Genomic DNA, 25,036 nt, shown 5'->3' with positions numbered 1-25,036 from the left:
TGGTAAATATGTTTGGTTGTGGGACGGGTCCCAAAAGTTGTCCTAGAGATTTAGACCGTTGTTTAAACGTTCGATCTCGTCATCCGTTAGTGCCGAAATGTATACACATTTGCTTAATAGTTCATGATCTGGCTTAACTTTATAGAATTTCGACCATTGTGATAATTGTATAAAGTGTTTCACAATTTGGACGTTCATGTCAAACTTATTGTAATTAATAATTTTATTTTCTTTTATCCAACTTTTCTTCTCGGAATTTATAGCTAAATCAGATAGATAAATAGCCACAAATGGGATACATCCAGCCAATGGATCGATTTCACTTAAAAGATGTCTAATGGCATTGTAGTTACCATCTAGATTGCAGATCTTCTTTAATTCTTCCCAGGTTAGTAAATCTCCAGGTTCAATTAATCTCCATGCATCGATCATCTTCTGCACAGTGGTAGAATTCAATGCAAGGACAATTGCCATTAAAGTGTTGTAGTTTTGGAATTTTCTGCAGTGCTCTGCAACATGAATGAATCTCTGGATAGTATTTCTTCTCATCTTAATATCTTGAGTTAGTGATATTTCAGATACAATCCAAGTTACTGTTAAATTAAAACGTGCAACCATCAAATCAATCCCAGATAACGATTCATTCTCTATTAATAATTGTAACCAACTCGTTACCATTGGACCACCATATTCTATATTCAAATCTAATAGGTCTTTCCAATCAATTTCTTTTAGTAGTTCTTTTTCAATTAAAGTTAACTGTTCAGCGACAGACTTGGAGTCATACATCAAAATAAAAGGAATATGGTGTTGGCTATTGGTTATCTCTAAGTTTGGATCTTCAATAGAATAGGATTTCATTAAATTCTGCAGTTTCGTCATTTCTGACTCGCCTAGGACATCACGAGAATCAATAGTTTGAACGTCCTGAGGTTCTGGAGTAAATGGTATAGTCATTATTGTCTTTCTTCTTCTTTCAATTAATAACGATCTACGTTTTTCACCTGGAGTTCTTGGCATGGAGACAATTTGTTCCAAATTTAAAAGTCCGACTTCTTTACTTACCGTAGATACATTAGGGGAGCTCTGCATTTTTAGTTGCGTTTCCTCTTTACTATATTTCCCTTCTAACTTCAACATGGCAACGTTAACTGGATCATCGTGAATAGAATCATCCGGCATGTCAGCAATATCCTTTAAATTTGTAGGATTTAAGTCCTTTTTCATATTTGCTTGCATTACAGCTATATCAGTTTCTGTTGTTACATCTCTAGCCGAGCTTATTTCAGTCTTGGATGGACTATTCGAACTTGACTGTAAGAACTTATTCTTTAGTTCTTCCATATCCTTTTCTGGGGATGCAGCATTTATACTGTCATTATCAGGGGAAAAGAAGTATTTGTTACCATTATTAGATTCAGCTAATGAGCTTCGATGCACTTTATCATTTTGAAATTCTTCTCTCAAGTTATTTAGCACTTTATGACGTAATGGACTCTGTGTCGATATAGACATACTGCTTGAGAATGAGCCTTCACTCTGGATAGAATTCATACTTGGAGCTATCGATAACCTGATCCTACCACCTTCATCGATCTTTATTTTCTTTGGGCTGTTATGGACAGAGTTAAATAATCTACTTGTTGAAACACTAGGTGTATAGGAATTTCTGTTTATGACTTCTTCCAATTTTGTCAGTTTTAATTCATTTTCAAATAATGCGTTATCTTTTTGCAAAAAATCGTTATCTTTTAATAACGATAAAGACTTTCTCATCGGAGATTTAATACTTGAGATTCCATCTGAGAGTGGAGTATGTACTGTTCTTCTTTTCATTATACTAATTCTTCCACTAGCTGGTCTCATGGCCATTTTCTTTGTGGAAGGTAAGGGGGAAATGAAATCAGAATTATTGTTTTCAATTTCTATTGAGTGTAATGGTTTTACTTCATCGGTATCCTCGAGCAAGCTGTCCGTGTCTCCATTCTGGGACAACGAAACGGAAATCATATCATCATTAAGTTGATCACTGCTTTCAGAGTTCTCTTTTTCATCCTCATCTTCAAAGGTAAATTCTCTCAAATTATCGACACTTTCTTTCTTGGATAAACCTTTACTCATTTGCGGTACCAATTCCCTTACGAGGCCTGGTGTACTTTCTTCTGATCTCTCAGATAATGCATTGCTTAACCCTGGTGATGTTGCTGATAGTTCGGAATCATATGTTACAGAGGATATACGTGATTCAACCCGATAGTAGTCTACTGGATCAGAGCTTTCAGTTCCATTTGGAAGTAAATGTTTTAAAGGTGAACCATTCGGTTGCTGATCATTACTAACCCCATGAGCAGTGGTACCATCTCCATCGAGGAAAATTAATCTCTGTGGACCAGTAACACTATCCTGATCGAAATTTGGATTAACAAGACCACTGTTACTAGTATTAAGGATTGCTGCTGTAGTACTCTTAATTTTTCTTCTATCGAACGAAGGTGATAAATATGGGAAAGCCTCAGTGTTATTGCTATTCTTATTACTTGAACCTCTCATTAAATGGCTATCATTAGATTTTTGTAAAGTGTTTGATAAAGATATGACAGATTTCGCAATGGTGTTTACTGTTTGATATAAATCGAGATTATCTAGAGCGCTAAATTCAATATTTTGTTTGCGTACATTTTGATTGGTCATGTGGGTCATGATATCATAGTCGTTGTCATTACAATGTAGCTCTTTCACTTCTTGAATCATTTTATTCTCTAAAGAAACCAAATATTCTACTTCATCGATTGTTCTTGCACTTAAAATATCGAATTTGGCAAATCCATTAATATTTTTAAATTCTTCATCATTAGAGTTTTCGTGATCTAATGAAGTAATTGATATCACGTATTTTACAAAAGTATCCATTTCAGGTTTCTCATACATTTCAGAGTCTTGATTTGAATGATTATGCTTCCATTTAGCCAAAAGTGATAAAGCACCTTTATAAAATATTGTGGAAGTACGAGATAAATTTCGTGAAAGTGAAGATGATCTTTGAATCGAGTGTTTAGGTTTATTTATTTCCAAATTTTTAGACTCAGGAACATATAAGGAATTCAAGATAAATTCTACTTTTTTAGCAGGCGTTGGCGGTATAATTCTATTGATCTCTGGAGATTTGGGATAATCGACATCTTTAATCACTTTTGACATTCTTTGAACTAAAGTCATATGTTTTTCTTTCTTTAAATCAGGTTCATTTTTCATTGTCGGTATAATATTTATTGTTTGAATATTAGAATTATCATTAGGATATAACAATAATGAACCTGTTCTTTTCGTTTCAGTATTATCAATTTTATTCTCTTTACTGTAATTATTATTATTATTCGTATAATCTGTATTTATTGGATCTGTCTTATATAATGATAATACACTTTCATTCCGGAATTCTGGACTTGATGAACCTTTAATAGCCATAAAGCTTAATCTACTTGATCTTTTTTGTTCTTTAGCCAATTGTAAAACGTCTTTCAATTGAAATAGTAACCAATCTCCATTGGCAGGGCCATCGAATATTATATTGTCCCACGATTGTTTCGATTTCATAATCCAAATTTTTTTCAAATTTATAATAGATTGTTGAACAATTTTTGGTAATGCAGTAAAATCATCATTTAAAAATTGAAGAACTAATAATCTTAAAGGTTTGTTATTAATAAAATCTTGTAAAAAATTGTTTAATAAAGAATGCCTTATTAGGACAAACGTTCTAACTAATGAAATTTCACCAATTTTAGTTTGTGTATTATCTTGAGATATTGTTTCAATATATGACCATTTAAATCTAGAGATTAATAATTCATGTAATTTCAATGGTGTAATGAAATTCCTATAAATTAAGAAGAAATCAGAAAATGCGGAATAATCCACCGGATCAATTGGTGATGAAAGATATACAATTAAAGCATAAATATCTGAATTCAACAAACGTTTACGTCTTGTAGATGAATTTTTTTCATCTATCAGCGTACTACTTCTTGATTGGTGTGAATATGTAATGACATTTGATGATGGAGACGGGTAATAATCCGGCTGACTGAAGATATTCATTCAGTAATGTTATGTTGTGTGTATTAAAAAAAAATGAATATATATATATATTGGTATCTGATTCCTGTTGTATTGCTTCTTGAACTTCTTCTTTTACTCTCCTTGAGATAATGAGATTAGACTAGTGCGGTTAAATAAATATGGTATATGTGGGTGCTAGGTTAATCTAATAACGTATATGTCTACTTTTCAATTTAAATATATATTTGTTTGTTTTTTATTGATGATGATCTATGTAAACAGATGATGATTTCTTTATTTATTTTTAATTCTAATTTTATTTATTTTCTTGATTTGGTTTTTCGCCCATTGCTTTGTTCTTCTTCACCTTCTTGCCACATTGTCTACAATAACTCGGAGAGAGAGCAAGCCCCAATGAAAAAACCTAATATATGGAGAGAGCGCGATGAATTTCCTAATTTTGCGTGTTCATGAAATTCGCAATATGTCAATAATAACAATATATTGTGTGCCATTTGTTCTAATTATTGCAAGAGGAAACAAAACGCGTTTTTTATCCACCGCGTGAATTTGTGCGTCGTGAATACGTGATTTGGCACGCATATTATGTTTTATAACGAAGTGATATTACATCTCCATGATAATTCGCAAGAAAACGCGTAATTTGAGAGTCATATAAATTTGGGGAAGGGAGACTCACGTGGTTTAGGTGTCTGGCACCGATGATTACAGGCGTCAGTATATGTAAAAAACTATCTAATTCTCGAGAAGCAATAGATTTCTTTAATTGTTAGAGACAAATAATATATATATATATATATATATTATTAGTAATGATTCCATGAAAAAATGAGAAGGTTCAATCATTGATTCAATTATGTAGAAAAGGTCTTTCCTATATTTTATTACATTTATATCTAGTTACTTGCTAAATTTGACTCGATATCAGGCAATTGAAAGGCTATAATATTCAGTTTATGGAAATTACTTTAAATCGGAGTATCATGGTCAGCTATACTTATATATATATATATAAGTATATTAATATTAATATTTCATCCCACACTTTCAAGAAATTATATAATGTTACATACACGTATTATTGATATACAACTATCGGGAAGTCAATTGAGGTTTGTTCCGGTGGTGGGGGCCCTCGTTTCTATAGTCATCGGGAAATGACGGTTAAGATATAACGGAATATGGATGTTCGTTAAAGCGACACCGGAATATAAATTATTAGCACGCAAATTTGGGAGAAAGTTTTCTCACTTTTTGCTTTATTTTGCCTTTTTGGTTGTGGCGCGACAACATTTCCTTTCACACAATTTTGCGTTTCAATAAACGCAAAATTGGCGTAGTATACTCTATTTATTTTCCCTTTCTCAGAGCCGGTACCGGCTTGTTTCTATAAAATTATGACTCTCCGAAATAATCTATTATGGAAAGGAAAAAGTGTCAGTAAAATATACCATAGAGAATGGAACATAAATATTTAAGGGGACTGCATCTGATGGTAATAAACAGAGAAGAGAATAACAAAAGTTGTGTTACTTATCAATATAAATATTAAAATATGATTCTTAAAAGTAAGAAAAGAATAGTAGTATTATTAAATTATTTAATAATATCAACTATGAGTAATCGGAGCTTTAACTATTTGACAAAATAGTTAAAGCTTCTTAATCGTTTAATCATTAATGAACTTTAATTCATCCTTGCATATATTTGAAAAACTTCATGGGAAAATGTTAGTGAATATTCCCATTCAATATATGTAACTAATTCACTATACGTAGAGAGAAGGGTTTTCCCCCAGGATTTTCATCTTCTATTTCTCTTTCCTTGAAAGTCTGGGCGTTAGTAGTAAGTTTGAAACTGTATATTTATTAGATATCTTACGGTTTCAAATCAATGTCATGAGTTTTTACATCTCAAGTTTGTTTATTCTTCCGTTCAACCATGACCAAATATCCTGTAACTTAATTTTTGATTCCTTGTATTTGCTGATTTAAGAATCTTCTTCTTTTTTCTTCGAACTTAGATAGCAGGTTTTTATACAGCCTATTGTTATAGTCAAGAAATGTACTATGGATCTATCAAGTGTCCTTTATCTATTGTATTATTCATTTCTCCTGCGGTTATTATAATTATTTATAATTTAGCATTATTGTTTTTCCTTTCGATAGGTTAGATGAGTTAATGACACACTGCATATTTTACGTATTTTCTTCTATAATGTTTTATTGAGCCCATTTTTTATTACATCTCTTGATTGGACTATCTAAGTTGTTATTCATAAAATATTTTAATATATATATACATATTTAAAATAATTAAAAATAAATCGGTCTTTCAAATCATATTTCACTAATAACATTATCTGAATATATCTTTGGATATTTATTTAAATGAACTTTGGTCAATTGTTTTTGCAAACTTCCTATACTAAATTCTTTTATTATAATAACAGACAACAACATACATTCAAATGCCTTAATTACAAACTATGTCGATATTCAAAAATTTAACTTCACAGCTCTTTAACATCTCAAGTACTATTGATGAGCAAGATTGTAATAGTAGTAATAATAACGGTACAAAGGAAATTATACAACATTTCAATATCTCTCAATTGAATTCGTCTGGTAAAATTGTAAAAAATGATTTTAAAAAACTGATAACATCCAAAATTAATGTGGAATCACCAGATTGTACACTCTTTGATATTCCACAATCTTCAATTGGCTCTTTGTTTAGCGCTACTTTCTCCTTGTTTGTGAATTCTATAGAATCAATCGAAGTTACTGTGGTCACTGTAGAATTGGTTCAACATATAATTATTCAACAATCCTTATCTCCAACATGTAAATTCTGTAAAGATGGTCTGGGTTCTATTAAAAAGATAAAAGAATGGAATTTACTCAAACAACCAACTAGTTTTAGTAAAGGGGAATATAAAATCCCATTTTCATGTCATATCGAGGGAAATTTACCAGCAACATCAAGAATTGGTCCAAACCAACAAACAAATATTACTTACGAACTATTGACAACGATCAAATATAACCATAAATCTTCAGAAACGAAAAGGGGAAATATTTATACTGATGTAGTTCCATTTGAAATAACAAGGATATTTAGAAATAATAGACCAAAACTTTCACAGAGAACTTTTGAACCAACAACAACCGTCATTGAGAGTTATTTACCTGAAACAATATTTGTTAATACTAAAACTTTTGTCAAACTTATAATTCGAAATATAAATAAAGATTTACAGAATAAACGATGGTCCATTAAAAATATAAATTGCTATTTATTTGAAATAGTACGGTATGAATCGATCTATTGCAAAACTCATGACAAAGAAAAATTATTTAATAGACTATTAAAACAAACAAAGGAAAATGAAACGGCATCTGTATTTGATAAAATTCAACCAAATAAATCAACCCCAGTTTCATATTTCGAAGCAACCAATTTAGAAAATATTGATCATAATAAAGACCAAAAAGTTATAACAGAACAATCCTATCAAATTTTAAAAGTAGATATTGATTATAAAAATATTACAAAACATTTTATTGAAAATAATGATATTGAAGCTACATTTAAAATTGATCATGCTGGTCTAGAAAGTACAAAATATTCTACTGATTTACACACTTCTGATATGTCTGTTAAACATAAGGTCATTATGGAAATTACATTATTTGAGGAAGAAATATCATATGAGAGAATACCTTATAGAAAGCCAACTACACCAAAACCTGAAGTTACTACAAATTCTGAGAAGGGGCCTCTTATTATGGAAAACGCTGTAGTGGCTGATGATTCTGAAGATTCTGATGACAATCAGACCCAAACCAAACGACTGTGTGCTGATAAGACAGGTCAAATGCAAAAATTGAAAACAACTTTTAAGTTAATCCTAAGTGAAACACCTAAAGATTACCTCCATCTTCCCTGGATAGAAGACATTCCTCCAATATATGAATCTATTAATGATACTGACGGTGCCCCTCCCACTTACATCTTAGCATGACTTTTTTACGTCATAAAATAAACATCTTCCGACTTCAGACATCCTAAATTCTGTAACCTATATATATTTATTTATTTATTATTTATTTATTTGTTCACAACTAAACGTGTGTTTAGTTTTATATTATCTTATTCACAGCTTAAAATTTTATGCCTTAATTTTCATGATACATAAAAATATATTGTGTTATATAGTTATGGTAGCTTTAACAAAATTCAATCACTTATTTATTTATTTATTTTTCCTTCTATCAATTAATATGGATTTTCAGTTGTCATAGTCCAACCTGGTAACCATGCTAAGTAACGATATTTGATCCTTGGACCTTCCATACCAAAGGAAATTGGAGAGAAATACCAGAAACAACCAACAACACCGGCAATATAAATGGTATATGTGATGAACTTCAAAATGTTACCAAATTTGTTGTGTGGTATCAAGTTTGTCAAAGTTTCTAAGCAATAAGCAAAAATTATTAATGCAAAATATAGAGCTGGCATGTAATGATGGACATATGTAACCCTTGACATGATAACAAATGGAGCATAATGTAGACCCCAAGCTAATAGAGGGTATAGACCACCCATTAGGAAAACATTTAATTGTTGAGGATTGCTTAAGTCAACATATTGTCTTTGCCATCTCAATATTAAAGTAGCAACATAGATCATAAAACCTATTACTGCAATCGATGAACCCCAAGTTGAGAATGGAGTACCTAATAAATAATATCTAACAACATCATCACCCCAACCACATAGTCTCAGACCAACGTGAAGAGTAGGCCATTCCCATGCAGAAGATGCCAAAATATCGAATTTGTCATTATCAGGAATCAAACCATTGTTTGTAGTCATCATTGCAGTGTTTAAGTTGATGAAGTTTTCTAAGAAACCAGATTTTGGATATGTGAAGTTTTCAGGTCTATCAGGAAGTCTATCATTTTCATTTGTTTCAATGTTCCACCACGTTCTCTTGTCCTTAGCAGAAATTTTGTCCATACATGCAATTTCTTGTTGTTTGAAACCCCAATCTGGTAAGGTGTTACCTGTTTGAGTTAGGTAACAACCTAGTGGTCCATTCTTAATACGGAAAATAGTAGTCAAAGGATGTAACAATGTAGCGTCTTCGTCATTCTTTTGATCAATAATTTCAATAATCCAGTTATCTTTATTGTCACCGATAGTTTCATTACCATAACATGAGACTTCACTAGCCTGTTGAGTCATTGGTGCACGGACATAATGAGAATGTAAATTTCTACCAGTATTTTTATGCAAAAGTCTGTATTCACCGCCACTTCTAACGTATTCGATGTCAGTTTCATTTTCATTCCATGATTCGACATCTCTAATTCTATCAAAGAACCAGTCATTGTTTGCATCCTTGAACCCGTAAGCAGTAACTTGTTGTTGTTCTGAACCTTCTGGATATGTTTGAATGTGAGAATGTAATAAACTACCACCAAATGCTTGATTCTTTAAGGTAATTGTACTTGAACCCAGGGCAACGTCACGAGGACCAAGTCCAACTTCAGTACCTTCTAGCCTAGCTTGGAATAAAGAGGGCATATTACCATCACCAGTTCCTGATTTGTAAAGGAAATGGAAATGTAGAACAAAACAGAACATGAAGATAGCTGAAGGGATCACAATTAAACAAATAATTCTAGCAATCCAATGACTAAAATAAGTTTTCCATGACATTTTTTTATCAGCTAGACCATTCCATAGTTCGACAACGGTGTAAATACCAACAACAGAGATGATAAAAAGACCGACCATCTTAACAGATATAGTACAACCTAAGGAGATACCTGTCAAAGTCAACCACTTCCACCAATTACAAGAAAAAGGATGAACTTCACTGTTGTGGAATTTAACAAAACAAAAGAAGGATGCAATAGTGAAAAATAATAGCATGGAATCTAATAATATGAATCTACCTAAAGTAGCATAAGTATTTTCAAACAATACACAACATGTGAAGAACCAAACAGTTGGGAGAGAGAAACCGATAGCCTTTGCAGTAAAATAAGCCAATGGGACGCACATTGCTGAGAATGCTGCATTAAAGAGTCTCATTTTGACGAAATCGATATAATCTGGGTAAATCTCACCAGATGGGAAATCCCAAGAACCATTGTAACCGGCAATGTAACCTGATAAACCGACCAACATTTTCCCTAAAGGTGGATGAACATCGTGGTAAAATTCATGTCTAAGGTAGTAAGAACCAAACTTACCAAAATGAGCTTCATCCCACACAACATGGTTATTAGCACTGATTTTGTACATTCTTACGAATAATGCTAATATTGTGAAAACAATAGGAGCAACAATTGCTTCTACGCGTATCAATGGATTAGGTATTTCATTGTTGGTGGTGTTTTTATCCTTAGAGGTGTCATTCAATTCATTAGATATATTATTTATTTCATGCTTTTGAGAGACTTTGTCTCTATTCCTTAGAGAGTCATCTGTCTCTTTCTGGAACCCTGTTGAGGAAGACATTACGTATGTGTTTATGTCTCTTTATGTTACAAACAATAATTATCTATGTGAAAGGCAGATTAGTGATCCTATATTAAAATAAAATAAAAAGTTATGATAAAGATCAATTCTTACCTATGAGTTCACAGTAGTGATAAATTAAATAAAAAATGAATAAATAAAATTAGGAAGGTTCCAGTAGCATAATCATTAATAATAACAAGTTTAGATATGTCAAAAAATTCGAGAACTTAGAACTAAATGGAACCAACCGTCTAATGCAGCATCGTACAACTTCTGTTCTCTCTCAATTACGAACAGATCTCACTCAATTTTGTTCAGCTTAGCTCAGCTCAGCTTAGTGAACAACGCATAGAAAGAAGATCACCAAAATTTTTCACTTTTTCGTTGCTGAAAAATAAAAGAAGAAAAACAGTATTTGCGTAGCTAAGCAACGATGAATGTAAAACGCGTCAAATTTTGGTCGTTAAGTAAGATAGCCCAAAAGGACATCCATCACCTTTAACGAGGACCATGCTGAGGTGATTCTGTCATCGTTTAAACGATTCGGATCGTCATCTCTCACTTTTACAGACTGTTATTAGTATTCTTATATAGTGATGTTGTTGATCATGAAGGCAAATATGTAGCTGATGATACTACCGATGGTGAGGCCTGTCGATACAAATATGCTGGTGAACCCGCCGGCAGCCTCCTTTTCTTGATCTGTAGTTAGGGATTCTGGCACTTTCATAAAACTCATCGATATGATATGACCATTCGTGACCCCAAATAGGAATTGTAATAAGATATATTCTATATCCAATATTACAGAGTGGACTCTTTGGCCGTCATCACTAGTAGTACGAGATTGGATTGTGAAATAGAAAAAAAATGGAATGAATGCAATACGTAAGACAGAATATATAAACGTCTTGTAAGGTGTGAATGATGGATCGCGGAACATACTCCAATTTGCAATAAATCTACCACATAGATCACCTAAATTCCACATTGTAAATATTAAAGGGATATATTGTGCATTTGACATTGGTAATCCTGTGACAAAAATGTTAGCGCCAAATACAGGGAATATTAATGTTACAACAAAAGTTGTAATAATAGACAATACTAAATATTTCAATTTTGAATATAACACTCTAAACGGTACTGCTTGAGTTTCATGAGCCGGTTGGGTATCTGTCCTGTCATTGTTCGAGATGCTATTAAATTTTTCATCTATCTTCGTATTATAGAATAATAAAATGCAAGAGACACAGACTATTGATGTTGTCAAAAAATAAAAATAGATACCTTTATTACTTCCATTATTTGTGTTGTCGTCAGTTTTCCCAAGGGAGACTATTAATAATACAACAGATGGTAGGACACCCGCTACTGCTTGTCCCATCATAACACTTTGACTGAACTCTGGTCCATATACATTAGCAATTGCCATTATACCATTCTGTGTCCAAGCAGTGGAAATAGCACTTATTGATATAAGAATCATAATTAGTAGAAACTCAGATACCATCCATATACTCCCCGATAACGCACAAATTATGGTGATTAATATAAATGTAACAAACTGCCAAATAAGACCTCTCGCTACTCTTGTAGCGTATGAATGTTGTCTTCTCTCCAAATAAATGTTGTACAATAGCGACGTTAACGTTGATACCGTCATCATTGAACTAGTAAAAATCTTTGCATAAATTGTCGTCTCTTTAAAAATATTGTGTTGAAAGAATAAGGTAGCACTCAGTATATTGTTCCATGGCCATAGTAATCCTACACCAATAAGTAAAAATGTTAGATAAACCAAATTTTGCAATTTCTTAATCATCGGTAAACTTGCGATGGTTTCATTGTTAAATTCAATCTCGTTATTCATATCGGGGTCAGCAATTTGGGACATAGTTTCGAATGATCAAATAGAAAATTTGATAGTTAACGGTAATACAATGAAACGTAACCGTTTCTTTCTCTATATCTTTCTATTTACCGTTTCTACAAATTTGCCCAAACTTATCTAAAAGGTTCATTCTAATCTCGATCCATCGGAAGATTCATTTTTATCGTGCGGCGAAATAGGAAAACCTTTCCAAATATAGAAATGAAGACCAAATTAAAAGTGAAAGAATCACAAACATATATATATATATATATATGTAAATGGGAAAGCACTGTTGTTGTTATGATATATTATTGTACATTACATATAAGATGTAAGGAATGATGAAATGGAGTGAAACGACTATTTTACATAAACGTATCATTAATATTTAATAGATAAATAAATTTTGCGTAGAAGGGAGAAATGAAAATGAAAATGAAAAGGAGATGGATGATACAAGTTGATTTTGTTGTTGTGGCTTTTTATATTTCTAACTTAATTACATAATGAAAATGTAATTGAGTGCTGTTATAAGTAGAGGTTGTCATTAAATTATTTTTTTTCTTTTTTTTAATAGTTGAATGTATGTGTGAGGTCATGAATAATGGAAAACTGAACTAATTTTCTAAATTTTCATACTTTTCTACTTCCACTATTTCCTCTCATGAATTCAACTCTAGCAATCAATGGAATATGGTCACTTGGGAATTTATCATTAGGGAACCCGACAAATTTATTAACATAGTCCTCGTCAACTTTGCCAAGAAGACCTCTAACACGTAAAGAATGAGTGGAGAACCAAATGTAATCAATGACATCTGTGAAAGAAGGCGTAAAATTAGTAAATGGTAATTCACCAATACAACTGTAACATGAGTTTAGTGCCAAATGATGATTAAATTGTTTTTGAGACATGTAACCAAAATCACGCGTGTTGTCTTCCATGTGATTCTTGACACTACCAGTACTAAACAATTCATAAACTGCAGAATCTGGGTATGAATTGAAGTCACCACATATCAATAGAGGAGATTTCTTTGTATCACGTTTTGGATTATCTTCCTTTAACAATGATTCCATATGATCCAATAAAACACCAACTTGGAAAGTCTTCACATCATTGAATTTAGGATCCCAATGTAAATGTGTTGTGACTACCCAGACAATTTCGCCAGAATGAATATGTTGTAATTTCAAATATAGCGCAACATTATCTTTATTCATTGCACGATTCAAATAATCCTCTGTACGTTGAAATTTCCTGTGTTTCATCCAAGCTCCACTAAAATCTAGAGCATCCTTACCCAACAATTTGAACTTATCCTTCTTAAAGAAAATACAACAACCGTCCACTTTCTTAGAATCCTTCCCTTGCATGGTCTTAGCTCTTGTCTTCGAATGGAAATTACCGGCGTAACCATGTTTCTCCAGGATAGGTAACCAATACTCCTCGTAGGTTTGGGCTTCAACTTCTTGCAGACTTAATACATCACAATTATAAGATAAGATTTGTTGTTTCAATTTTTCACGTCTATAATCCCAACTTAGAGCCCATGACTGTGTGTAACGATACATCTTTGGAGTCGCATAATGTTGACATAAAGTGTTGTACGAAAGAATAGTAAAACTTTTTTTTGATAATTCTAGGTCCAGAGTTGAGTTTGCTTCTTGCAAGGATTCAAATTTAGCTTGTGGTTCACCATCTGTATTAATCTCTATAAATTCACGATCATGAACTAAAGGTACCTCAGGTCTATTATCTCTTAAATAGAAGATCAAACCAGTGACTGATTTTTCAGTGAAGATTTTTAGTAATTCTTTATCTAACGGATTACCTTCACAACCTAAGAATTGTAAATTGAATAAACTACCTAACTCCCAAGGTAAAGTAGAAATCATATTATCAAAGAAATACAAGTATTTCAATTGGAAACAAGATCCTAATTCTGCAGGTAAAGATGTTAATCTGTTATGAGATAAATCTAGGACACGTAAGTTTGTTAAATTCTTAATTTCTTTTGGTAATTGAGTTAATCCATTACCGTTCAAATATAATCTTGTTAAGAATTTATATTTGAAGATATTAGAATCCAAATTAATCAATTGTAGATTAGATAAATCCAAAGCATGCCATAATTGTCCATCTTTATTTTTCTTATCAGAACTTGGATTCAATTCATCATCGTCATCAATACTAAATTGGGATAATTTCTTATGTTGTAGTAGTACATTTGGAGACATTTGTTCTCTTTGATTATGCAATTCTACTTGTGGTGTTGTTGGTGTTGACAATGCACTATTATTCCCAGTAGCCATAGGTGTTGGAGTCGATGCAGTCATCATTGAGTTATCATTACTATTGGAGGTTGCATTGTTATTGTTTCCATTATTATTGTTAGAGTTCTTTGGCTTCTCTTTAGAAGGATCAGCACCAGCAAAATCCATTAATAATTTTTGAGTCTTATCGACTAATGATAACGAAGCTTCAGTCATTTGCGGTTGTTGTGGATTTTGAGATTGATTTGCTAAATATTTTTTCATTGCATTTTGTCTTGCATATACGTTAGGTTGACCCATAGAATGCATAGACACGCCAGCTAGTTGTAATTGCATCTTCCATACTGTATTATTCAATAGAGCTGTATCCTCGAGGTGTGGATGAAATAATGGATTTCCCGCATTTATATTCATTGGTTGTAAAGCCACATTATTATTCAGCATTGGTGTATTGTGATTAGAGTCATTACCCATGACAGCTACGTTATTCATATTATTATTAGTAGTATTCGCATTCATATTCCCACCTGTAGGTACTGGTGAATTTGTGGCTGGACCATTGTTTTGAGCTAATTGTTCTAGCAATTGACGAGAATTGTTTGCCAGATGGTTCGCATTGTTATTATTCTCATTAGGCAAACCAGGTGGACCCAAACCTGCCATTAATTGATTCAAATGTAATGCAGAAACGGGTGTTCCTGGACCATTGTTATTGTTATTAGTGTTGTTGTTATTATTATTAGCAATAGGATTAGTATTAGCATTAATCCCAGAGACGATATTAGGGTTCATACCGGGATACCCCATCAATGACGGTTCATTCATAATATATTGTGTATGTGTATGTGAGTTCTGAATATCGCAATAGTAGTAGTAGTAATATAGGAGGAGGATAAAGGCGTTGATTTGTAGTAATGATTATTGCCAGTAAAATATTAAAGAAGCAGGAGCACAGTAAGTTAATAAAGGGTAGTAATAGTAATAATTATAATTAGTCTAAACAAATGTAGATTATTAGGTATGATTTCTGTTAATCCTAATTAGTTGAGAGGCAAAATAAAAAAAATAAAAGTAAAATGAACTAAATGGGAAAAATAAAGGTAATTCAAGCAGGAATGGTCGTTGTATGCATGTATATATGTATATCACAAGTTCTGAAATGGGAAAGATACGTATATATTTATAGAGACTACGTTCAAGTCTAAATCAAATGTCTAAATCAAGGGCCCTAGCAATGGAAAAATGTATCAATGGATGTGAGTCTACGCACCGGTCACTGTGGCTATTGCAAATTCTGTGTGAGTGTGTTAGTGTGTGTGGATGGTATTATCCTCTAGGTGTTGTCCCTTTCCTTTCCCTTTCCCTTTCAGAAAACAACAAAAAAATCTTGAAGAAATATTTTTTTTTGTTGGTTTTGGCCGTGGCGGGTTTGGACTTCGTATGACCCATATTTTGCCTCTGTTCTGACCTGTCGAGCAGTGCCGGATGGGTTATGTATAAGGGTAGGGTTGATTAGACTGGGTTGATTAGACTGGGTTCGGTTGGGAGTTGTGTGCTGGACTTGTTTGTGTTTGGGATGGATAGACTGGGTTGGATACAGACAGTTGCGAACTGGATGGAGAGCGGAGATGCGAAGTGATGGAGAACGTGGATATATAGATTGCAAAATGAGCGTGTGTAACATCTACATATTACTATGTACAAGTGTGTATAAAATTGCCTGTATATGTGTCTGTGTGTCTATACACTGATGGATACTAGGTTGGTTACTGGAGGGGTGGCTATATATGTCTTGGAACAGGGTGCAGCATTTATGATCTAGGTACCGAAGAGCAAGGCCTGAAAACAAATGAATATACATATATATATGTCTATGTATAGATGACGGTGATGGTGATTGGAATCATAATTAGTAACGGTAAGGATATGGTTGTAGTGGTTGTAATTACAAGAAAGTGTGCCAATGAGTAGGGTAACCATATGTGTCACGTGCTCCTGTATGTTACCCTCACTCTCCATTTTTGGTTTTTGGCACTGAAACTGCTCTGCCTTCCCCATACAAAAAGGGTAGAAATGGAACTGGAATACCGACTTGACTTCGATGAATACGTTAAGCACATCTCTTTGGAAGTTGAATAGAAGGCTATATTTGTTTGTAATGGATGTGTTGAAGCTGGCGTACGAGACTGAGAGGTTGGCGGATATTGTGGAAGAACGTAATAGACTGATTCAAACTATTAAAATATCGCCATCTACTAGCGATAATGAGAAATTGACACAACAAGTACAGAGGACTTATAAGTTAGTGACTTCTCTGTATGATCAATTCCAGAGTCAAACTCTGTCACAGATAGATATTGATAGTATACGGGATTGTATGGTAACATATCGAAGATCGATTAATGACGTAGAAGAACCCTCGTTTGATATGAAACAGTATGTTTTCGATAAAGAGTTCATGGACTTACCAACTAGCGACCCTATAGAATCATCGACAGCAGAAGCTGTGATACAGAGTCCCAATGTGAGGAAAGTACGATTTTCAGATAATACGCAGGAGGATAGACCTGTCTCACCAGAGATACGAGCTAGTGATATGCAGTTCAAACCATATTTTGATGATGAACAAGCGGAAGCCCTGCCAGGTGGAGGAAGTAGCAATGTTACAAACGCCAATATTTCAAACAGAGAGTTGTTCATAGAGCAACAGCAACGATTCATGACGCAGGATAACGATATAGATACACTTGCGTCATCGGTGCAAAGAGCTCATGGGATCTCTCTGGATATCCATCATGAAGTAGAAAATCAGAACAGTGGACTGCTTGCCGACTTAGAGAATATGGTAGACACCAGTGACAGGAATTTGCAGAGAGCTAAGAGGCGACTCGAAGTATTCCAACGAACAGCGAGAGAAAACGGACCTTGTACCACAATTATCTTGTTGATCATTATATTGATCACTTTATTGATATTATTATAGATATTACGGAATATATATATGAATATATACGTATAATATTGGGGAAATAGACCCTCAACGACCATCCTCAGACTGATCATGACAACTTGATCGGTTTACGACTTCAAAGACTTGATCCTGATATATTACTAATCGTTCTTAAAATTGTGGAGTGCTGCTCCTTTTTTGGTGTCTCTGCGGGATATTACTGGCGACACCCGAAAATGTTTCACTCGAAAGGGCATCGGAGATTTCTGGCAAAACAATTTCAGTTCATTATATAAGCAGATGGAATCTAACTCAAGAAGAAGCATCGACCTTATCAATGGTAAGTAGTCCTTCATTAACGTCTGTTATTATTTTGTTACGTTGATTAATGCATCAAAGAATACATACATTGAACACATTTTTCAAGTACAAGCAATTTTTCCAAGGAATTATGACTAGACAACTACGAAAGAGGACAAGAGCCGTTGTGAAGAAAGAACAAACTGACACTCCTCATACTTCTAAGTACTTTAAAAAGACTAAAGTGAAGAAAGAAGAAGTAAAAGAGAGTGTTCTGGTAGAGGATTCTGTAGACATTGAGTGGGTGAAAACTTTAAATAACAAAGACTATTTCCAATGGATTGGAGAGAGAACTGGTAATATTCCTAGAAGATGGGATACTCCGTTACCCGAGGATGCATTCCAACCAATAAATGGTAATAAGTTACCTAAACATTTTAAATATATTTATATGAAACTGAGAAACATGAGATCAAGTATTAATGCCCCTGTGGATTCAGTAGGGGGTTCCTCGGTATCAATAACTGTAGCTGAACAACTTGGGATAGCTAAAGAAGAATTGATTCCAAAAAACTATAGATTACAAACTTTGATTGGTATAATGCTTTCTTCACAGACAAAGGATGAAGTTACAGCAAAGGCAATGTATAACATTACCAAGTACTGTCTAGATAACTTTGGCGCAAGAGGAATATCACTTGATGCAATGTTACAGATAGATGAACCGACTTTAGATTCTTTGATAAGAGCGGTCGGTTTCCATTCCAGAAAGGCAAAGTATGTAACTCAAACGTGTCAAATCCTTGTCAATCGTTTCAACTCGGAAATTCCAACAACGCCAGAGGGAATGATGTCACTTCCAGGGGTGGGTCCCAAAATGACATACTTAACTTTACAAAAGACATGGGGTAGAATGGATGGTATATGTGTTGATGTACATGTTGACAGACTTTGTAAACTGTTTAAATGGGTAGACTCTAAAAAATGTAAGACGCCGAACGACACACGAGAAGAGTTACAGAAATGGTTACCATTACCACTATGGCGTGAAATTAATAGTTTATTAGTTGGGTATGGACAAGCCATAGATAGGTCTCGAGCAAAGAATTGTGAACTTTGTGCCACAGAAGAGAACCCTTTTATTCCTGGGAAATCTAATGCACATAATCATATTTGTCCTAAAGTTGCAAGTGCAGAATTACTGGATATGGTACCGCATATGAAAAATTATCAAAGTTGGGTAAATTACTTAGTGAAAGAGGCAAAAATATATGATGTTATTAAAAGTGAATTACCATCACATGATAACACATTTCTGGATATGGGTCCTCCTCTAGTTAAATTAGAGGACGAAATTATGATTAAACCGGAAATAAAACAAGAGAATGAGGTTTTGTAACATAAATTAATGCTCTTTTTAAATATTTCACTTTAAATACCATAGATTTAAAACAAATTCCAATAAATAACCATAACGTAGCTGGTGACAACTTAATAAAAAATATTTAATATTTAATATATTTTATATTCCTTAATGAATCATTACTTTCTTGAATTTTTTATTTTTTTTTATATTTAGTTTAAATTTAATACTTTGCTGTTGAACTTGACACACCCAAAATACCTTACTTTATTTAGTAAACAAAAAAACAATAATGATAAATGTTTATATTATATATTCCATTAATAATAGAATATTTATGACAAAATTAAAGTGCATATATAAAATTACAATAGACGTTTAGGACCTTTTTTAAATGACTAACCAAGGGTCTTCATATATTTCTTCAATAACAGGTCTCTTATGAACATTTCTATTCAAGATCTTCTTAATCAAGTTCACACATTCTGGACTTATATCCTCATTTTGAATAACCTTCAAATCACCTTCCAATATTTCATCGATGTTATAGAAAGGATTTTCTTTGAAGATAATAGTGTATAAAAGAATACCAATTGCCCAAATATCTTGAGGTTTACCTTCGTAAGGATCACCACTTAGTACTTCTGGAGCAGCATAATCAATTGTACCTACAAAGACATCAAATGGACCACTCTTAACGTATGTGGCTGAACCAAAATCGATTAGTTTAACAAACCCCTTAGAATCAACAATCACATTTTCATCTTTAATATCTCTATGTACAATGCCTTGTTTGTGAAGGTGTCTTATACCTGATACAACTTGTTTGAAAATTAACTTAGCCTCTAACTCTGTCATATTGGTTTTAAATTCTATCAAATCAAATAAATCAATGCAACCAGTTTCACCATGAATTGGTGTCTCAATATAGTAGTAGTCATCATCTTCGAAAAAATCTAACAATCTTAAAATGTTTTCTTGAGGTTTTTTATTCAGAGTAGCCATAATTTGAATTTCAGATGGAATAGTACCCAATGTTCTATCTCTAACCCAGGTATCGACTAAAATTCTTTCCTTAAAGATCATTTTGATTACAACAATGTACTTCTTTTTCTTATGAAGACATAGATTAACTTTACCGTAGGCACCTTCACCCATTTTCTGTAATATGAAAAAATCAGAGAACTTTTTGGTGTGTTTATGAGCACCAATATGAGCACTTGGTACTCGTAAGAATGTAGTCGGAGGTTCTTCTGTATCAGAGTCGTTTTCGTTGTCTGTGGCAAATGATTCATTGTTATCCTCACCATCCCCTTCTCCTTCACGAGTATCGCTAATAGTAACAAGGGTACCAATCTTACTTATAATCAAGCTCTGATCGACCTTAAAATTCCCTTCTTTGACGAACTGAGTTTTATCCTTTGTATACATTCTAGCTAAATCTAATTTTCGTTTCATCTCTGGGTCATTTATTTCTTCACCATTAACTACAGGTTCTTTAGTTTCTATATTTTCTTTGGTATCCTTAGATTCTTTTGAATCCTGGGAAGTGATTGTGGACGAGGTTGAGATTGAGAAATTTTCTTTACGATCTCTGGAGACTGGAGATGCTGTATAGCTCCTTGATGAATTCTCAGTTAGAAGTGACTCTCTAAGTTGGGAAGATTTGATAGAATGGTTAGAATTCTTTGGTGTCAAATTTCTAGATAATGATACAGTACTAGAGTTGCCACTGATATAAGTTAAATCGCTTTCCTTCAACATACTTAGTTGGTTAGCGTTAGTTTGATAATCGTCGAGTTTAACATCCCTGGAATGGGTAATCCAAACCAACGATACACTGGAAGATATAACACGAAGCTGAATATCAACTTTAATCAAAGAACCATCTCTATGGCGACCATCAATACCAATAGATGCATAAAAATATTCTGGATCACTATTCATATCCGCATGCACCTTTCTAAAGAAGTGTTCTGTCAAAACTAATCCTCTGTTTGAACTTAATGATATATCTAATTCTGGGTAATTACAAGAAATATAGTCGATCATGTCGTTAAATTCTGGAATAATAGTTGAAATTGGTTTATTTACTAGTTCAGAATAATGCAAACCAAACATATTCTTTGAAACTGATCTATTAAAACTTACCAATTGTAAAGATTGTGAGTCAATAACAAAAAGACCTGCAATATATGGTAAACTATGAACTTTTAGTTTAATTGAATTTTGTAATAAAGATGCCGAAACAGCACAGGGGATATTGGATGATAAATGATTTAGTGTGAAATATCTTACAACATTGATATGGTTTGAGACCCTTACAGGCATTGGTAATAATTCATCATCCTTAGCCTTTACTTCCCCATTACGGATATTATCAATCAAATCTGCTAGGGACTGACTTAGAGTACTAACATACTGTAATTCATTCGCAAACTTAACTTCTTTCTTATTAATGTTCTCTTTATCTATTGATGAAGGTAATATGTGCGTCGGTTTCCTCACATGATTTGTTAAATCTTGTATAGATGTATCGGTACTTATATCGTCATCAGAATCCTCATCTGTTTTATCATCTGCACCAGCACCAAGCAGAAACTTTGGTGTAGAATGTCCTCCGTAATTTAAACATTCTTCCAAGATATTATTATTGTTCTTCTTTAAAATACTGGTGACCTCGTAATTATCTAAGTCTAAAGCAACGTCAACATAATCACAAGGAACTTTTTCGAAGACACAAACCAACAGTCCATTTTTTCTCTTGGCCCAAATAGAGGCCCAAACCAGGTCAGTTTTTGAACCTGATGAAGAATCATTTCCAGGTTGAACAATACCAATGATTTCACCTGTGAAGGCTAATTCTTGATCTTCTGTCGAAAGGATCTTATGCAGAACGAAATTTCTAGAATCAGTATGAATTAAATCCAACAGAGTTAAAGCCTTTAATACATGCTGAGAAATACCAAATATCAGACATGCTAGATCATTAGCAGCCTTAAATTGCCAAGGGTATTGTTGCGAACAAGTAAAAATGGCTTGTGGAGCAGAATTTTTTGTGGAGGCAAACGTTCTTAAAATACGTCTATAATCTTCTGAAGCATTTTTAGATGTATCTGTATATTGCTGTGGGTCTTCAAAACCTTCCAATTCATCCCGAAGAGTTTCATTCCCATCCACATAGGTTATGTTCCGTTCATAAAATGGTTGTGCTAAACTATCCAGCAACGTTCTCTTCAATCTTAGGGAATTCTCAGATTCATCGTCGTCATCCGTATGGAAGAAACTATCGTCTTCAGAACTGTCATTATCTAACGGACCTCTATCTGGAACTGGTTTCTTTATATTAAATAATGACAAGGCATGCAAATCAGTTGCCCTCAAAGAGGTATTTTTTTCAAGTGTTTCATTCAGTAAATCAAGTAAGTTAATCAGATTTTCTCTTTGTTCACTAATATATTGCGAATTACCAGTGGTATTTTGATCTAATATATTTTTATCGCTATTATTATTACTTCTCTCAGATAATGTAGATAATTCGTTTGGTTGTTGTATCATTTCATTACTTGTTTCTCTGAAGGGCTGCCTAAATGATATTCTCGATGTGACTCTTCTACCCAAACTAGGGTCGTTATAAGTACTAACTTTATTTCTCATATTATATGAACTCATAATCTTTGGTAAAAATGCTAATGAATTTGCTCTATGAGCAATTGGTATATTAAGGTCAATATTTTTATTAGTATCCATGATATCATTATAGAAAGGTTTCCCATTTCCACCAAATGATCTTCTATTAATATTATTCATTGTATAAGAAGTCTTGATAGCCGGATCAGTGTTCTTCCTTGAAAGTGATTTATTTTGATAATTAGAGACAAAGGCATTCAATGCAGCTGTTGGAGATGTCCATTTCTGTGAAGGATTATACGTTGGAATATTATCTGCTACAGATAAGGACATACTCCTCGACGGCCTTACTACATCTTCTTCACTAAATTCATTATTGTTATTATCCTCAGGTGCAGTTTCATTAGTACCCCTTATATTTGGCATATCTAATTTTTTGGAACCATTTACTGTGCTTGCAACAGATATTTTTGAGTCTAGGTTTTTATTTGCTAAAGTTCCATCTTCTAACATATCAGGATTACTTATTATAATCTCAAGAGATCTTTTAAGAATCGATAGTCTTACTGCCAAGGAATTTGGCGATAATGGATTGTATGAATATGAATGAGTGGATTCGTTTGGTAAATTGTATAATTCTTGTAAATCGACATCTGTCAAAGTCGACATTGTTGAGTCAATAGATTTTGTCCGATTAATATTATTATATGTAGGCTTTTCCGTAATTGGTAATTTTGTTGTTGAAGAAACAGGGGTGACATCAACTGTAGATATTACAGAAGAAACAGTTTCATCTGGATTCCCTGGATTTGAGACACCTTTATTTTCGTCTTTTTGTTCATTATTACAACTTTTAATATTGGAGTTTTCTTCACTTTTTTCTTTTTGATTATGATGCTCTTCTTCTTCTATTTTATCCTCAGACAATGCAACTTGTGAATTATTTATAGAGGCCGAAGCTGATTGTGCAACTTTCTTAATAGCATGTTTCTCTTTTAAACTCAAAAAAGAAGTATGGGAAGAATTAGATGCCCCAATATACGGCATATCAATATAGAAATATTATTATTATTATAATGCTTTGTTTGAATAAATGAATTGAAGGTTTCAAAAATAAAATAAAATAAAATTAAATTAAATCCCGACACAGTTTGATATTGATGATCGATATCTTCAATATATATGTTTCTAGGTAAAACGAGGAATGCTTATAATAGAATAATATCAAAACAAAGGGATGGGATATATCAGAAGTGAATACTATCGTTATTTATGTACAGGGTATATTGTCTAACCACTCTAAAACAAACAAATGAATTAACTTTAAAGAAAAGGAATCTTTAAATATTCTTATTTGTTTATCCTTAAAGGTGACCTGTCAAATATGCAAATAATATAGCTAAAACCTTTCAAACCTTATGGTCTTCCTGCCAACCAGCTCCCCCCCTTCCAGTTGCTTCTCTTTCTGTTCCCCTTCGTTCGCTCCGCTCTCTTCTTTTTTTCCATTATTTTCTCTCTTTGGCTGTCAACAGGTTTCCATATTATATAAACAACCCTTATTTTTTACTCTAAATAGGAATCTGTGGAGCTTTCAATGATGTAAACAGTATGGGTAGAGGGAAAGACAACTATATAACTATAGTCATACATAAATGGTTATATTGCCTATATATAAATATATTTGGAGACTGGATGTATAGATGTATGGGTGTATATATACTCTGGGTATTATTTACTACTGCTTTTTAATATTGTTTGAATGACTACAGGTAATATCACAAGGAACGAAGGTCACGTGCAAAGTCCGACAATTGTGTCCATTTTTTGACATTTTGACATTTAAAGAAAAGACAAAATCAGGATTGCAATTAAATTATTTTGAGGAATGACACAAATTGAAGCCCAACAACTTGGATTAATTCTATAGGTAATCTCTTGTATTCAAGTAAATATAACTAGATCTCTATATATGTGACCGATTAGTAACATTATAAGAGAGAGAGAGTAGTAGTTTCCT

At 33.1% G+C, this 25,036-nt stretch overlaps 8 protein-coding genes across 8 annotated transcripts; 3 read left to right on the top strand and 5 right to left on the bottom strand.

The window, feature by feature from the left end:
• Positions 1–42: 42 nt before the first annotated feature.
• Positions 43–4,098, bottom strand: LTE1 (mitotic regulator LTE1; the record flags this gene model as incomplete). The annotated part of the gene is made up of 1 exon (XM_041551227.1): positions 43–4,098. The coding sequence occupies one exon, from the start codon at positions 4,096–4,098 to the stop codon at positions 43–45; it is 4,056 nt and encodes a 1,351-aa protein (XP_041407161.1).
• A 2,470-nt stretch (positions 4,099–6,568) lies between these two features.
• On the top strand, positions 6,569–8,107 carry KABA2_06S02684 (uncharacterized protein; the record flags this gene model as incomplete). Its single annotated transcript, XM_041551226.1, has 1 exon — positions 6,569–8,107. One exon carries the CDS (start codon positions 6,569–6,571, stop codon positions 8,105–8,107), a length of 1,539 nt encoding a protein of 512 aa, XP_041407160.1.
• Positions 8,108–8,361: 254 nt separating this feature from the next.
• PMT2 (dolichyl-phosphate-mannose-protein mannosyltransferase PMT2) lies at positions 8,362–10,620 on the bottom strand (the record flags this gene model as incomplete). Its single annotated transcript, XM_041551225.1, has 1 exon — positions 8,362–10,620. One exon carries the CDS (start codon positions 10,618–10,620, stop codon positions 8,362–8,364), a length of 2,259 nt encoding a protein of 752 aa, XP_041407159.1.
• A 589-nt stretch (positions 10,621–11,209) lies between these two features.
• Positions 11,210–12,520, bottom strand: FUN26 (nucleoside transmembrane transporter FUN26; the record flags this gene model as incomplete). The annotated part of the gene is made up of 1 exon (XM_041551224.1): positions 11,210–12,520. The coding sequence occupies one exon, from the start codon at positions 12,518–12,520 to the stop codon at positions 11,210–11,212; it is 1,311 nt and encodes a 436-aa protein (XP_041407158.1).
• Positions 12,521–13,132: 612 nt separating this feature from the next.
• On the bottom strand, positions 13,133–15,601 carry CCR4 (CCR4-NOT core exoribonuclease subunit CCR4; the record flags this gene model as incomplete). Its single annotated transcript, XM_041551223.1, has 1 exon — positions 13,133–15,601. The coding sequence occupies one exon, from the start codon at positions 15,599–15,601 to the stop codon at positions 13,133–13,135; it is 2,469 nt and encodes an 822-aa protein (XP_041407157.1).
• A 1,333-nt stretch (positions 15,602–16,934) lies between these two features.
• Positions 16,935–17,759, top strand: SYN8 (syntaxin; the record flags this gene model as incomplete). The annotated part of the gene is made up of 1 exon (XM_041551222.1): positions 16,935–17,759. The coding sequence occupies one exon, from the start codon at positions 16,935–16,937 to the stop codon at positions 17,757–17,759; it is 825 nt and encodes a 274-aa protein (XP_041407156.1).
• A 355-nt stretch (positions 17,760–18,114) lies between these two features.
• On the top strand, positions 18,115–19,425 carry KABA2_06S02574 (uncharacterized protein; the record flags this gene model as incomplete). The annotated part of the gene is made up of 1 exon (XM_041551221.1): positions 18,115–19,425. One exon carries the CDS (start codon positions 18,115–18,117, stop codon positions 19,423–19,425), a length of 1,311 nt encoding a protein of 436 aa, XP_041407155.1.
• A 354-nt stretch (positions 19,426–19,779) lies between these two features.
• PSK1 (serine/threonine protein kinase PSK1) lies at positions 19,780–24,066 on the bottom strand (the record flags this gene model as incomplete). The annotated part of the gene is made up of 1 exon (XM_041551220.1): positions 19,780–24,066. The coding sequence occupies one exon, from the start codon at positions 24,064–24,066 to the stop codon at positions 19,780–19,782; it is 4,287 nt and encodes a 1,428-aa protein (XP_041407154.1).
• Between the last annotated feature and the right edge of the window lie 970 nt (positions 24,067–25,036).

The sequence above is a fragment of the Maudiozyma barnettii genome (assembly GCF_903064755.1).
Source record: "Maudiozyma barnettii strain CLIB 1767 genome assembly, contig: KABA2_06, whole genome shotgun sequence".
NCBI lineage: Eukaryota > Fungi > Ascomycota > Saccharomycetes > Saccharomycetales > Saccharomycetaceae > Maudiozyma > Maudiozyma barnettii.
This window is presented reverse-complemented; position numbering and strand designations above follow the sequence as displayed.